This window comes from Cherax quadricarinatus, chromosome 18 (genome assembly GCF_038502225.1).
Source record: "Cherax quadricarinatus isolate ZL_2023a chromosome 18, ASM3850222v1, whole genome shotgun sequence".
NCBI lineage: Eukaryota > Metazoa > Arthropoda > Malacostraca > Decapoda > Parastacidae > Cherax > Cherax quadricarinatus.
The window spans coordinates 33,118,015-33,132,391 of record NC_091309.1 but is presented as its reverse complement, the minus strand read 5'-3'; the positions used below and the strand labels follow the sequence as shown (position 1 = coordinate 33,132,391).

General features: G+C 41.5%; 1 protein-coding gene across 6 annotated transcripts in view; it reads right to left on the bottom strand.

Moving 5' to 3' along the window:
• Window positions 1-1,686: 1,686 nt before the first annotated feature.
• The window catches only part of LOC128689482 (nucleolar transcription factor 1-A), a 193,463-nt gene continuing 180,772 nt past the window's right edge, over window positions 1,687-14,377 (bottom strand). For 3 of the 6 annotated variants that reach the window (XM_070086389.1, XM_070086390.1, XM_070086391.1), the window contains exon 8: window positions 1,696-2,533. In XM_070086389.1, the coding sequence (XP_069942490.1) occupies window positions 2,299-2,533 (235 nt within the window). In that variant the 3' untranslated portion in view covers window positions 1,696-2,298. Of the gene's footprint in view, window positions 2,534-14,377 lie in introns of all 6 variants that reach the window. The other 3 variants (XM_070086392.1, XM_070086388.1, XM_070086394.1) reach the window with 3 other exon arrangements.

The window sequence follows — 14,377 nt, the reverse complement described above, 5'->3', positions numbered from 1 at the left end:
CTATGGACAGATATGTTGTGCGACAGAAGTCCAGTGACTCTGAAGCTGGTCCTAGTGGCATTAAAAGAAGAAGGGAAGTAACCCCAGAAAAGGACTTGACACCTCAAGTCTTAATGGAAGGGGATTCACCTTCTAAACACTAAGACTCTCTCCTCCTCCCATCCCATCAATCATCACCAGATCTTCAATAAAGGTAAGTGTCATGTAACTGTGCATGCCTTTTTCAGTTTGTGTGTATTAAAATTAATATTTCATGTGGTAAATTTTTTTTTCATACTTTGGGGTGAGTTGCACGGATTAATTTGATTTCCATTATTTCTTATGGGGAAAATTCATTCGCATAACGATAATTTCGCATAACAATGAGCTCTCAGGAACGGATTAATATCGTTATGCAGGGGTCCACTGTATTTTCTTTTTGGGGACTTTCCTTCTTTTTGGGTCATCCTGCCTTGGTGGGAGACTGCTGACTTGTTAAAAAAAAAAAAAAAATAAAACTCCAACTCATGTGCAAATTTCACTTAAATCCAACCCCTCTCATTCATACCTTTTTGTTTTTTAACACATTGCTTGTCTCCCACTGAAGCAGGGTGACCCAAAAAAAGAAACTCTTTTACCATCATTCACACATAATCAGTCTTCACAGAGGAGCCCAGATATGACAATTTAGATGTCACTCCAAACAGCCAATATCCCAAACCCCTCCTTTACAGTGCAGGTATTGTACTTCCCACCTCCAGGACTCAAGTCCGGTTTTCCTGAATCCCTTCACACAATATTACCCTGCTCACACTTCAACAGCTTGTCAGGTTCCAAAAAACCACTCATCTCCATTCACTCCTATTTAACGCACCCACACATGCCTACTGGGTGTCCAAACCCCTTGCACACAAAGTCTCTTTTACCCCCTCCCTCCATCCTTTCCTAGGATGACCCCTACCCCTCCTCCCCTCCACTACAGATTTATGCACTCTCCAAATCATCCTCTCTAAATGATGAAACCACCTCAACAACCACTCTTTAGCCCTCTGAATAATACTTTTAGTAACTCCACACCTCCTAATTTCTATACTACAAATTCTCTGCATAGTATTTACACCACACACTGCCCTTAGACATGACATCTCCACTACCTCCAGCCACCCCAAGGTTTTTAGCTTCAATAACCCTACTAGGCAGACTTACACTCATCAACTACTCTATTTCCAAACCAATACTTTCCTATATCCTTTCTAAACCTAAACTTATCTAATTTGAATCCATTATTGCAGATTCTCTCTTGGAGGGATATCCTCAAAACCTTATTTATATCTCCATCTTCCACTTATATACTTCAATTATGTCTCCCCTCATTCTTCATCTTACAAGAGAATGTAATTAAAGGGACTTCAATCTTTCTTCCAACAGAAGAGTTCTTAAGCTATGTATTAATTTTTTTCTTTCTTCGCTGAATGTTTTCTTTCAAATTTATATATCCATTCTGTAATATGGAGACCAGAACTGAGCTGCATAATCTAAATGAGGTCTTACTAATGATGTGTAGAGCTGTAGTATAACTGCTGGACTTCTGTTGCTAATGCTTTTTTATATAAACTCCAGTATGCTGTCTTGTGAGGCCTGAAAATATACCCCTCTTATGCCTGGGATATGAAAAAAATCTAAATTTAAGCTAAAGTAATGGCCAGGCTCATCATAGAGTATGCGGTGTATTTACTAAGATGATACACTGTATAAGATATGGATGAAATAAGCTGACATACTTATATGGTAAAACCCATAGTTATACAAAGCATTTTGGGCAGACTGAAGATTAAGAAAAATTATATAAAATATTGATGGGATAGTAACACACAAATGAAGTGAAAGGAGATCCTTTACTGACAATGTTTTGCCCACAAAGTGGGCTTTTTCAAGTCACAAACAGAGAAACCTTCTCAATCATAAATTTGTTTTTTAAAGCTAGCCAAGATATAAGTTTTAGCACACCTAAACTGATTCTGAACCTCATTTCTATAAAGTGGCATACTGTACAATGTACAATTAGGGAAATTGACATATATAAACTACTTTATTGAAATCCCCTTGTTATGCAAAGTGTTTCTCTGTTGGTGATTCATAAAAAACTTATTATGTGGGAAAAAGTTATCAATAAACGATCTCATTACACTGCAATCGTCTCTCTCGAACCAGACTTAAGATTAAATGAACCTTATAATAACTGACTTAGTATTTAATGTTGAATTACAACAGAAAATTGGCAGCTTAATAAGCTAGTGACAAGAGAAATGTTAGACATATTTAAGCTTCTAGTACACCACTTGTGAATAGTGACAACAATTCAAAAAAAATAGCAACCTTCTTAAATTTTCTTTTATAATCCATCTTCTCATCATCAGGTAAATTTCTGAATGTCTTCGCTGCTACAAACTTCTTCATAGGAGCACTGACTTTAGAAAACAGGCCCTCTGCCTTTTTTTCATAATAAAATAAGAAAAATGATGTGGATGGAGGGCGAAGTGGCATACCAAGGTGCCTGAAAAAGAAACTTCATTGTAGATTAAAAACCATTATTGTGAAGATGGAAGGAATATTTTGAGGAAATGTTGAATAATGACAAAGAGAGGTTGGCAGTGATTTCTTATGCTGGGCAGGAAGGTATAACACCTTTCAGGAGTGAGGAAGAGCCATATATAAGTGAGGGGTAGGTACATGAGGCAGTGGGTAGAATAATAATAGGGGAACAAGAATAGGGAAAATATTAGATGAAAGACAAGGTTTCGGGATTTATTTCTCGTAATAAATTGTTAACAGGATCACATGAAGGTAAGGTGATTTTTAACAGTAGCTTTGAAATGTTGGCAGATAGGGAGCCTCTGGAATCTTCAGGCAGCATTCCAAATTTTAGGTCCTTTTATGCACACTGAGGTTTTACACAGGTTGAGTTGGAGACATGGTATATCATAGAAATTTTTGCATGGTGTTATGCCTGTGAGTTATGTTACAGCCATCAAGAAAGAGATGCAGAGAAGGATTGATATTGATATTGTATAGGCAGTATGCACAGTAGTATGAATGGATTATATGTATTTTATGAGTGGACTATATGTACATTAAGTAAATTTAGACTTTTGAAAAGTGGAAGGTATGTGTTATCTGGCACTAGATTGGGTGACCATTCATACAGCTGCTGTTCTGTAAGGAACCTGTCATTGCATTTATGGATTTAGAAAAGGTATACGATAAGATGGATAGTGGAACAATGTGTCAGATGTTGCAAATGTAGTAAATATGTGGTAAGTTACTTAAAGCGAGGCACGGGTTAGGGTAGAGTGAAGGGAAATTATTTTCCAGTAAAAATAAGCTTCAGACAGGGATGTGTGATGTCATATTTATAGATGGGGTTGTAATAGAAGTGAATGCTAGGGTATAGGGAAGAGGTGTGGGATTGAAAGATAATAAATCTGGCATGGAATGGGAGTTGTCACATTTGCTATTTACCAACGATGGTTCTTTTGGGAGATTCTGAAGTTGCAAAGTTTCAGAAAAGAATTTGGGAAAATATGTAAAAGAAGGAAACTAAGAATGAATATAGATAAGAGAAAGGTGATGAGAGTATCAAAAAAAGTAGGCAATGAGAAGCTAGATTTGAGATTGGAGGTGAATGTGCTCAGATATTTGGGAGTGGATTTGTCAGTGGATGGTTCTATGAGATATGAGATGAACCATAGAATTGATGAAGGGAAAAGGGAGAGTGGTGAATTGAGGCATCTGTGGAAACCATGAACTTTATTCATGGAGGTAAAAATGGGGAATGTACAAGAGCATAGTGATAACAACACTGTTACAGATTTGAAATGCTTAACAATTCGCAGATGGGTGAAATTATTTACAAACAACGCGGGTGTAGAGCAGGTCCCTCCTGCCTGTCCCAGCTACTGGACCACTATGACAAGGTTCTGGATGCTGTAGAGGATAAACAAAATACAGTGGACCCTCGCCTAATGCTATTAATCCGTTCCTGAGAGCTCAACGTTAGGCGAAATTATCGTTAGGCGAATTAATTTTCCCCATAAGAAATAATGGAAATCAAATTAATCCGTTTCTGACACCCCAAAGTATGAACAAAAAAAAATTTTTACCACATGAAATATTAATTTTAATACACACAAACTAAAGAAGACATTCACAGTTACATGACACTTATCTTTATTGAAGATCTGGTGATGATTGATGGGATGGGAGGAGGGGAGAGTGTTGATGGTGTTAGTGTTTAGAAGGGGAATCCCCTTCCATTAGGACTTGAGGTGGCAAGTCCTTTTCCGGGGTTACTTCCCTTCTTCTTTTAATGCCACTAGGACCAGCTTGAGAGTCACTGGACCTGTCGCACAACATATCTGTCCATAGAGGCCTGTACCTCCCGTTCCTTTATGACATTCCTAAAGTGTTTCACAACATTGTCAGTGTAATAGTCACCAGTACAGCTTGCAATAGCTGTGTGAGGGTGATTTTTATCAAAAAAGGTTTGCACTTTAAGCCACATTGCACACATTTCCTTAATCTTTGAAGTAGGCAACTTCCTCAATTTCTCTATCCCCTCCTCCAAAGCAGTTTACTCAGGTGTGGCCTCTTGCTGTTGAAGATGATCTAGCAACTCATCAGTGGTTAGTTCTTCATTGTCCTCCTCCACCAACTCTTCCACATCCTCCCCACTAACCTCCAACCCCAAGGACTTCCCCAATGCCACAATGGATTCCTCAACTGGCATAGGATTCTCAGGGTTAGCCTCAAACCCTTCAAAATCCCTTTTGTCTACACATTCTGGCCACGGTTTCTTCCAGAGTTCAAGGTCTTCTTAGTCACTTCCTCCCAAGCCTTACCTATAATGTTTACACAATTGAGGATGCTAAAGTGATCTCTCCAAAACTCTTAGAGTCAATTGAGTTTCTGAGATCACTACAAAGCACCTTTCAAACAGAGCTTTTGTGTACAGTTTCTTGAAGTTGGAAATGACCTGCTGGTCCATGGGCTGCAGGAGAGGAGTGGTATTAGGAGGCAAAAACTTGACATTACTGAAGCTCATTTCCGCAGAAAGTCGCTTTGCCACGTCTGAAGGATTACCAGGAGCATTGTCTAATACCAGGAGGCGCTTAAGGTCTAATTTCTTTTCAATTAGGTAATTTTTCACAGTGGGGGCAAATGCATGGTGTAACCAGTCATATAAAAAGTCCCTAGTGACCCATGCCTTACTGTTTGCCCTCCACAGCACACACAAATTAGCCTTGAGGACATTGTTTTTCCTGAACACTCTGGGAGTTTCAGAGTGATACACCAATAAAGGTTTCACTTTGCAATCACCAATAGCATTGGCACACATCAACAGAGTAAGCCTGTCTTTCATAGGCTTATGTCCTGGGAGTGCCTTTTCCTCCTGAGTAATGTAGGTCCTGCTTGGCATTTTCTTCCAAAACAGGCCTGTTTCGTCACAATTAAACACTTGTTCAGGTTTCAGTCCTTCACTGTCTATGTACTCCTTGAATTCCTGCACATATTTTTCAGCTGCTTTGTGGTCCAAACTGGCAGCCTCACTATGCCTTATCACACTATGTATGCCACTACGATTCTTAAATCTCTCAAACCAACCTTTGCTGGCCTTAAATTCACTCACATCACCACTAATTGCAGGGATTTTTCTAATTAAATCGTCATGCAACTTCCTAGCCTTTTCACATATGATCGCTTGAGAGATGCTATCTCCTGCTGTCTGTTCTTCGTTTATCCACACCAATAACAGTCTCTCAACATCTTCTATCACTTGCGTCTGTTTCGAAAACAAAGTTGCACCTTTGGCAAGAACAGCTTCCTTGATTGCCGTTTTCTTGGCCACAATAGTAGCGATGGTTGATTGGAGTTTTGTGTACAACCTGGCGAGCTCAGAGACACGCACTCCACTTTCATACTTAGCAATGATCTCTTTCTTCATATCCATAGTAATTCTCACCCTTTTTGCTGTAGGGTTGGCACTAGAAACTTTCTTGGGGCCCATGGTGACTTATTTTGCAGGTGCAATCACTAAAAAGGCTGTGATAATATGAAATGTTCCAATTGTATGCTTGGAAGCGACCGCGGTGGCTGGCTTGTAAACTCTGGCACCCACGGAACAAGTGAGGCGGGCTCAGGCTGCACGTGGACGCATCTCGAACGAATCGCGTTGAGCGAGTTTTTTAGCGCTAGCCGAGGCAAAATTTTTGCGTTAAAATGTATCGCTAAGCGGATTTAACGTTATGCGATGCATTCGTTAGGCAAGGGTCCACTGTACAGATGTAGTATACAGACTTTGCAAAAGCTTTCGACAAGTGTGACCATGGTGTAATAGCACACAAAATGCGGGATAAAGGAATAATGGGAAAAGTTGGTAGATGGATCTATGACTTCCTGACAAATAGAACACAAAGAGTAATAGTAAACAGAGTAAAGTCCCAGGCAGCCATGGTAAAAAGCTCTGTTCCACAAGGCACAGTACTCACTCCCATTCTATTCCTCATCCTTATTTCTGACATAGAGATGTAAGCCATAGCTCCGTGTCTTCCTTTGTGGATGACACCCAGATCACCATGACAGTGACCTCCATCGAAGACACTGCGAGACTCCAAGCGGACATCAACCAAATCTTCGAATGGGCCACCCAAAACAATATGAAGTTCAACGAGGAGAAATTTCAACTACTGTACGCAGATATGGAAAACTTGAAGAAATTAAAAATGTGTCAGGGTACAGTGGACCCCCGGTTAACGATTTTAATCCGTGCAAGAGGGGTAATTGTTATGCGAAATAATCGTTATGTGAATGAATTTTCCCCATAAGAAATAATGGAAATAAAATTAATCCGTGCAAGACACCCAAAAGTATGAAAAAAAAATTTTTACCACATGAAATATACATTTTCCCACACACAAAGAGAAGGATACATGCACAATAGTAGAGTAGTACATGCACAGTATATATTGTGCATGTACTACTCTACTAAATGAAGAATAAATGACACTTACCTTTATTGAAGATGCAGCAATGACTGATGAGACACTGTGTCCTGGGAGTGCCTTTTCCTCCTGAGTACTGTAGGTCCTGTTTGGCATTTTCTTCCAGAACAGGCCTTATCACACTGTGTATGCCACTATGATTCTTAAATCTCTCAAACCAACCTTTGCTGGCTTTAAATTCACCAATATGAGCACTAGTTCCAGGCATTTTTCCCTGTTCACCTGGGTATTAGTCGACTGGTGTGGGTTGCATCCTGGGAGACAAGATTAAGGACCCCAACGGAAATAAGTTAGACAGTCTTCAATGACACTGACTTTTTTGGGTTATCCTGGGTGGCAAATCCTCTGGGGTTAATTGTTTCTTGGTATTCTCAATAAGCCACACCAACAACGGTGCTACAGCAGCAGCAGCAGCTGACGGTGGTACAGCAGCAACAGACGGTGGTACAGCAGCAACAATGCTACAGCAGCAGCAGACGATGCTACAGCAGCAGCAGCAGCAGACGATGCTACAGCAGCAGCAGCAGCAGCAGACAATGCTACAGCTGCAGCAGACGATGCTACAGCAGCAGCAGACGATGCTACAGCAGCAGCAGCAGCAGCAGACAATGCTACAGCAGCAGCAGACGATGCTACAGCAGCAGCAGCAGCAGCAGACAATGCTACAGCAGCAGCAGACGATGCTACAGCAGCAGCAGCAGCAGACGATGCTACAGCAGCAGCAGCAGCAGCAGCAGACAATGCTACAGCAGCAGCAGACGATGCTACAGCAGCAGCAGCAGCAGACGATGCTACAGCAGCAGCAGCAGCTGACAGTGCAGCAGCAGCAGCAGCTGTACCACCAATAGTAGCGATACTTATCAATGATCTTTTTCTTCTTCTCTATTGTAATTCTCACCCTTATTGCTGTAGGGTTGGCACTAGAAGCTTTCTTGGGGCCCATGGTCACTTATTTTCCAGAAAAAGCACCGAAAACACTGTAATAATACGAAATATTCCGATTGTATGCTTGGATGTTACCGCGGAGGCTGGCTGGTAAACAATGCCACCGGCGGAACATGTGAGCGTGGCTCAGGCCGCACATTGGACGCGTCTCGGAGGAAAATCGGTAAGCGGGTTTTTAAGCGGTATGTGAGGCAAAATTTTTGCAATTAAAGTAAGCGGTATGCGAAATAATCGCTATGTGATGCCATCGTTATGCGGGGGTCCACTGTATACCACAAATTCTAACTATACAATAGAGTGGTAAAGTAATGTGAAGGACCTGGGAGTGATAATGTCAGAGGATCGCAACTTCAAAGACCACAACACTGTATCTACCTTGTCCACTAGGAAAATGGTAGGATGGATAGTGAGAACCTTCAAAACTAGGTCCACCAAGCCCATGATGATTCTCTTCAAATCGCTTGTGCTCTCTAGGCTGGAATACTGCTGTACACTAATGGCCCTCTTCAAGGCTGGCGACATTGCAGACCTGGAGAGTGTACAAAAATCTTTCACGGCACACATAAGTGCAATAAGGCACCTAAATTACTGGGAACAGTTGAAGGTCCTTGATTTGTATTCCCTGGAATGCAGGCGAGAGAGATACATGATAATATACACTTGGAAGGTCCTCGAGGGATTGGTACCAAACCTGCACATGAAAATCACTCCATGTGAAAGCAAAAGACTCGGCAGGAGATGCACCATTCTCCCGATGAAAAGCAGGGGCCCCACGAGTACACTGAGAAACAACACAATAAGTGTCCGTGGCCCAAGACTGCTCAATTGCCTTCCAGCATACACAAAGGGGATTACCAATAGACCCCTAGGTGTCTTCAAGAAAGCACTGGACAGGCACCTAAACTCAGTACCTGACCAACCGGGCTGTGGTTCATACATCAGCCTGATTGATCAGACCCTGATCCACCATGAGGCCTGGTCTCAGACTGGGCTGCAGGAGTGTTGACCCCCAAAACCCTTTCCAGGTAAACTCCAGGCAATGTCCACAGCAGAACTCAAACCTGCAAACTGTGTATCAGAGTCCACAGTACTTTACAATGGAGCCAGACCCCGGATAATTATGGGTGCCTAACTGGAGCTAGACAATGTTTCCCCATACCCCAGGGCACCAGGCTTGTTTTCAAAGTTATTTCATCAAATCCTGCCACATGCCACATGCAGTGGACAATGAAAGAGATTTGAAATGCTTAACAATTTGCAAACAGGCAAAATTATTTACAAACATTGTCTCAATGTCCATAGAAAGACTCGAACCTGCAAACTTTGTTATATGGGTGTCAAGCATGGGTTTTGAATGTTGCAGTGAGAAGGCTGGAGGGTAATGTGTGGTGTGAATATTATGCAGAGAATTCAGAGTTTGGAGATTAGGAGGAGGTGTGAAATTACCAAAAGTATAATGCAGAGGGTTTTGGAGGGGTTGCTGGGGAGGGGGGTGGACATTTATAAATGTTGGAGACAAACAGAATGACTAGGAGTGTGTACAAATAAGGTGGAGGGAAGGAGGGGTAGGGACCATCCTAGGGAAAGGTTGGAGGAAGTGGGGTAAGGTAGGTTCTGAATGATATGGGCTTTGACATCCAATAGGCTTGTGTGAGTGTGTTAGATAGGAGCAAGTGGAGGCAAGCAGTTTTTACAAATTGACCTGCTGGTGGAGTGTAAGTTAATATTTAAAAAGAGGTTTAGGGAAACTGGTTGGCTGGACTTGGGTAGTCCAGTGCTTGCATTTTGAAGAAGGGGTCTGGAGGGTCATCCGAACTGTAATATCAGTGCACATCTGGCACTGATATTACAGTTGAAAATGTTTTCTTTTTTACTGGGTCACCCTACCTCAGTGGAAGACAGCCAGAGTATTTAAAGAAAATTTAGCTGGAAATATAGTAATAGAGTAATTGCTACAAATTCAGGAATTTCCTTATTGCTGGGTTTTGCTGATTTTACTGATGGGAAATCCATGATAAACTTGATTATTCATGGATTTTCTAGTGGTACCCCATTTTCAAAATTGATGCATGAACATTAATCCTTTCAGGGTCCAGGGGCCAAATTTCAACGTGTTCACCAGGGTCCAAGAATTTTCAAAAAATAATTTTGATATTTTTTCTCATGAAATGGTAGAGAATCTTTTTCTGAAGGTGATAAAACAAAAAGTATGAAATCTGATGGAAAACTGATGAAATTATGCTCTCGTGAATTTTGATGTGTCAGCGATATTTACGCATCGGCGATTTTGCCGAATTTGACTCCTATTTTAGGCCAATTACCTTATTCCAGTCGACCAGATTCTTAGCTATTTCACTACTATTACTTCTATTCTATCGATTGAGCACAAGAAATCACCAACTTAACTGTTTCAGCTACAAAATAAAGTGATTGGAAATTGGTAATTTGGCCAATTTAGTGCAAAGTTCAAAATATTCCAATTTCAAAATAGGGTCCAGAATAAACAATGCAGGCATTCCTGGCACTAAACTAACATTTCCTCGGCTCATTAGTTACGTTTTTAGGTTTTACAAATTAATTCCATTTTGATTTTTAATTCATATAATGAATTTTTATTCAAACCAAAACATAGAAGATTTACTGTCATGCATTATTGTAATAATCGTACAAATAATATCAGCACATTTGTGAATGTATATCAGACCCACCAGCAGGTGTGTATTAGACATGTGAAGTCATTTGTTTACTCTTGAACATCGGCAAAAATTTAGCATTTCCGTTACTTTGAGCTCAGTTTTAAGACATTTTCAGTAATAAAACCAATCAAAATCATCTCTATTTCTGTAATATATATTCCATTCTATCAAATGAGACCAAGAATTCGCAAATACAACTATAAAATACATACAAGAAAACACTGCAAAATTGCTCTTTTAATCGAAAATTACGGTTTCAGTTTTTTTCTCTTATTATGCACTGTGTGCTGCAGGATTTGTTTTATGTGATGCACACATACCACACAGATGTATTCTCTCATATCTAGGCCCAAATTTACCGCTCACAGCTTATCAGAGTGAGCTGAGCTCATGGCATAGATCTACGGTTTGGACCCTCAACGTAAAGCCGTAGATCTACGGCATGGACCCCGAAAGGGTTAAATTGAAAATTAACTACAGTATAACATTTCATTCGAATTATCCTCAATGGCTTTATCAAGCTCAAAACTCATTTTATTTGGTCATTATTTGTTCTAAATGTCAATATTAACAAGATTGAAGTGATATAATACAAAGCTATGGTTTCAGCTCTTAATTCTGCAGGACCTCCAGGAATGTAACCCTACAAGAATCTGTTAGGACATCTGTACAAATAATAAAGAGAATCTGGAGTCTGGAAATTAGGAGTAGGTGAGAGGCTACTAAAAGTATTATCCAGAGGGCTGAGGAGGGGTGGTTGAGGTGGGTCAGACAGTCAGACATTTAGAGAGGATAGAATGAAATAGAATGCTGTTTATCCCTATTTTGTAAATGTCAGATCAGTCTTCCATATAAAAACATCAAAAAAGTCTTCTGAAATCTAAATAAATGCAGTTGGCCCACCCATTTCTTTCTTGAATAATTTCTGTGACTGTTATAGCTTCATAGAGCAGATGAATATACAGGAATTTTCCAATAAAAAATATGTTAACATGTTTTTGCTCTTCATTCAAATTCTTATCCATTCTTTATAGCAATGTACATAAACAAGAGAGACCTATACAGTAAGTCCTCAGTGTTGCTTTGCTATAATACGGATGAGAAAAAAAAATCGATTTCCGGCCCGGGCCACTGTCTGTGTGGAGTTTGCATGTTCTGCCCATGTCTGTGTGGGTTTTCTTTGGGTACTCTGGTTTCCTCCATCCCAAAGATATGCATATTAGGTTAACTGGCGTGTCTAAATTGTCCCAGTATGAGTGAGTATGGGTGTGGGTGTACTCACATATTTGTGGTTGCAGGGGTCGAGTCACAGCTCCTGGCCCTGCCTCTTCGCTGATTACTACTAGGTCCTCTCTCTCCCTGCCCCATGAGCTCTATCATACCTTGCCTTAAAACTATGTATGGTTCCTGCCTCCACTACATCACTTTCTAGGCTATTCCATGGCCTGACTACTCTATGACTGAAGAAATACTTCCTAACATCCCTTTGATTCATCTGAGTCATCAACTTCCAATTGTGACCTCTTGTGTCTGTGTCCCATCTCTGGAACATCCCGTCTTTGTCCACCTTGTCTATTCCGCGCAGTATTTTATATGTCGTTATCATGTCTCCCCTGACCCTCCTGTCCTCCAGTGTCGTCAGGCCGATTTCCCTCAACCTTTCTTCATAGGACAATCCCCGTAGCTCTGGGACTAGTCTTGTTGCAAACCTTTGCACTTTCTCTAATTTCTTGACGTGCTTGACTAGGTGTGGATTCCAAACTGGTGCTGCATACTCCAGTATGGGCCTGACGTAGATGGTATACAGAGTCTTAAACGAATCCTTACTGAGGTATCGGAACGCTATCCGTAGGTTTGCCAGGCGCCTGTATGCTGCAGCAGTTATCTGATTGATGTGCACCTCAGGAGATATGCTCGGTGTTATACTCACCCCCAGATCTTTTTCCTTGAGTGAGGTTTGCAGTCTTTGGCCATCTAAACTATATTGTGTCTGCGGTCTTCTTTGCCCTTCCCCAATCTTCATGACTTTGCATTTGGCAGGGTTAAATTCAAGGAGCCAGTTGCTGGACCAGGCTTGTAGCCTGTCCAGGTCTCTTTGTAGTCCTGCCTGATCCTCGTCCGATTTGATTCTTCTCATTAACTTCACATCATCTGCAAACAAGGACACTTCTGAGTCTATCCCTTCCGTTATGTCGTTCACATATACCAAGAACAGCACAGGTCCTAGGACTGACCCCTGTGGAACCCCGCTTGTCACAGGCGCCCACTCTGACACCTCGTCGTGTACCATGACTCGTTGTTGCCTCCCTGTCAGATATTCTCTGATCCATTGCAGTGCCTTTCCTGTTATGTGTGCCTGGTCCTCTAGCTTTTGCAGTAACCTCTTGTGAGGAACTGTGTCGAAGGCCTTCTTGCAGTCCAAAAATACGCAGTCGATCCACCCCTCTCTCTCTTGTCTTACTTCTGTCACCTTGTCATAAAACTCTAGTAGGTTCGTGACACAGGATTTTCCTTCCCTGAAACCGTGCTGGTTGTCAATTATACACTTGTTTCTTTCCAGGTGCCCCACCACTCTCCTCCTGATGATCTTCTCCATGACCTTGCATACTATACACGTAAGTGATACAGGTCTGTAGTTTAGTGCCTCATGTCTGTCTCCCTTTTTAAAAATTGGGACTACATTTGCCATTTTCCATACCTCAGGGAGTTGCCCAGTTTCAAATGATGTGTTGAAGATCTTTGTTAATGGCTCACACAATATCTCTGCTCCCTCTTTAAGGACCCATGGAGAGATGTTGTCTGGTCCCACCGCCTTTATGGTGTCAAGTTCGCATAGCAGCTTCTTCACCTCCTCCTTGGTTATATGTACCTCATCCAGCACTTGCTGGTGTGCCCCCCTGTTCTGATTACTTGGAGTCCTACTGGTTTCCACTGTAAATACCTCTTTAAATCTTGTGTTGAGCTCCTGACAAACCTCTCGGTCATTTCTTGTGAATTCCCCATCACCCTTCCTCAGTCTGATTACCTGGTCCTTGACTGTTGTTTTCCTCCTGATGTGGCTGTACAACAGCTTCGGGTCAGTCTTTACTTTTGATGCTATGTCATTTTCATATTGTCTCTGAGCCTCCCTTCTTATCTGTGCATATTCGCTTCTGGCTCTTCGGCTGATTTCTTTTTCCTGAGTTCTCTGTCTTCTGTACCTTTTCCATTCTCTAGTACACCTAGCTTTTGCCTCCCTACACCTTTGGGTGAACCAAGGACTCGTTCTGTTCTTCCCATTATTTCTGTTTCCCTTGGGAACAAACCTCTCCTCTGCCTCCTTGCATTTTGTTGCTACATAGTCCATCATTTCTTGTACTGGTTTTCCTGTCAGTTCCCTCTCCCACTGAATGTCTTGAAGGAAGTTCCTCATGCCTGAGTAGTTCCCCCTTTTGTAGTTTGGTTTTTCTCAGCCTATTCCTGCTACTCTCTCCACTTGGAGCTCAACTATGTAATCAAAGCACAGAACCACATGATCACTAGCTCCCAGGGGCCTTTCATACATGATACCCTCGATGTCCGAACTACTCATGGTGAATACAAGGTCCAACCTTGCTGGTTCATCCACTCCTCTCTCTCTGGTAGTGTCTCTAACATGTTGATGCATGAGGTTTTCCAGTACCACATCCATCATCTTGGCTCTCCATGTTTCGGGACCCC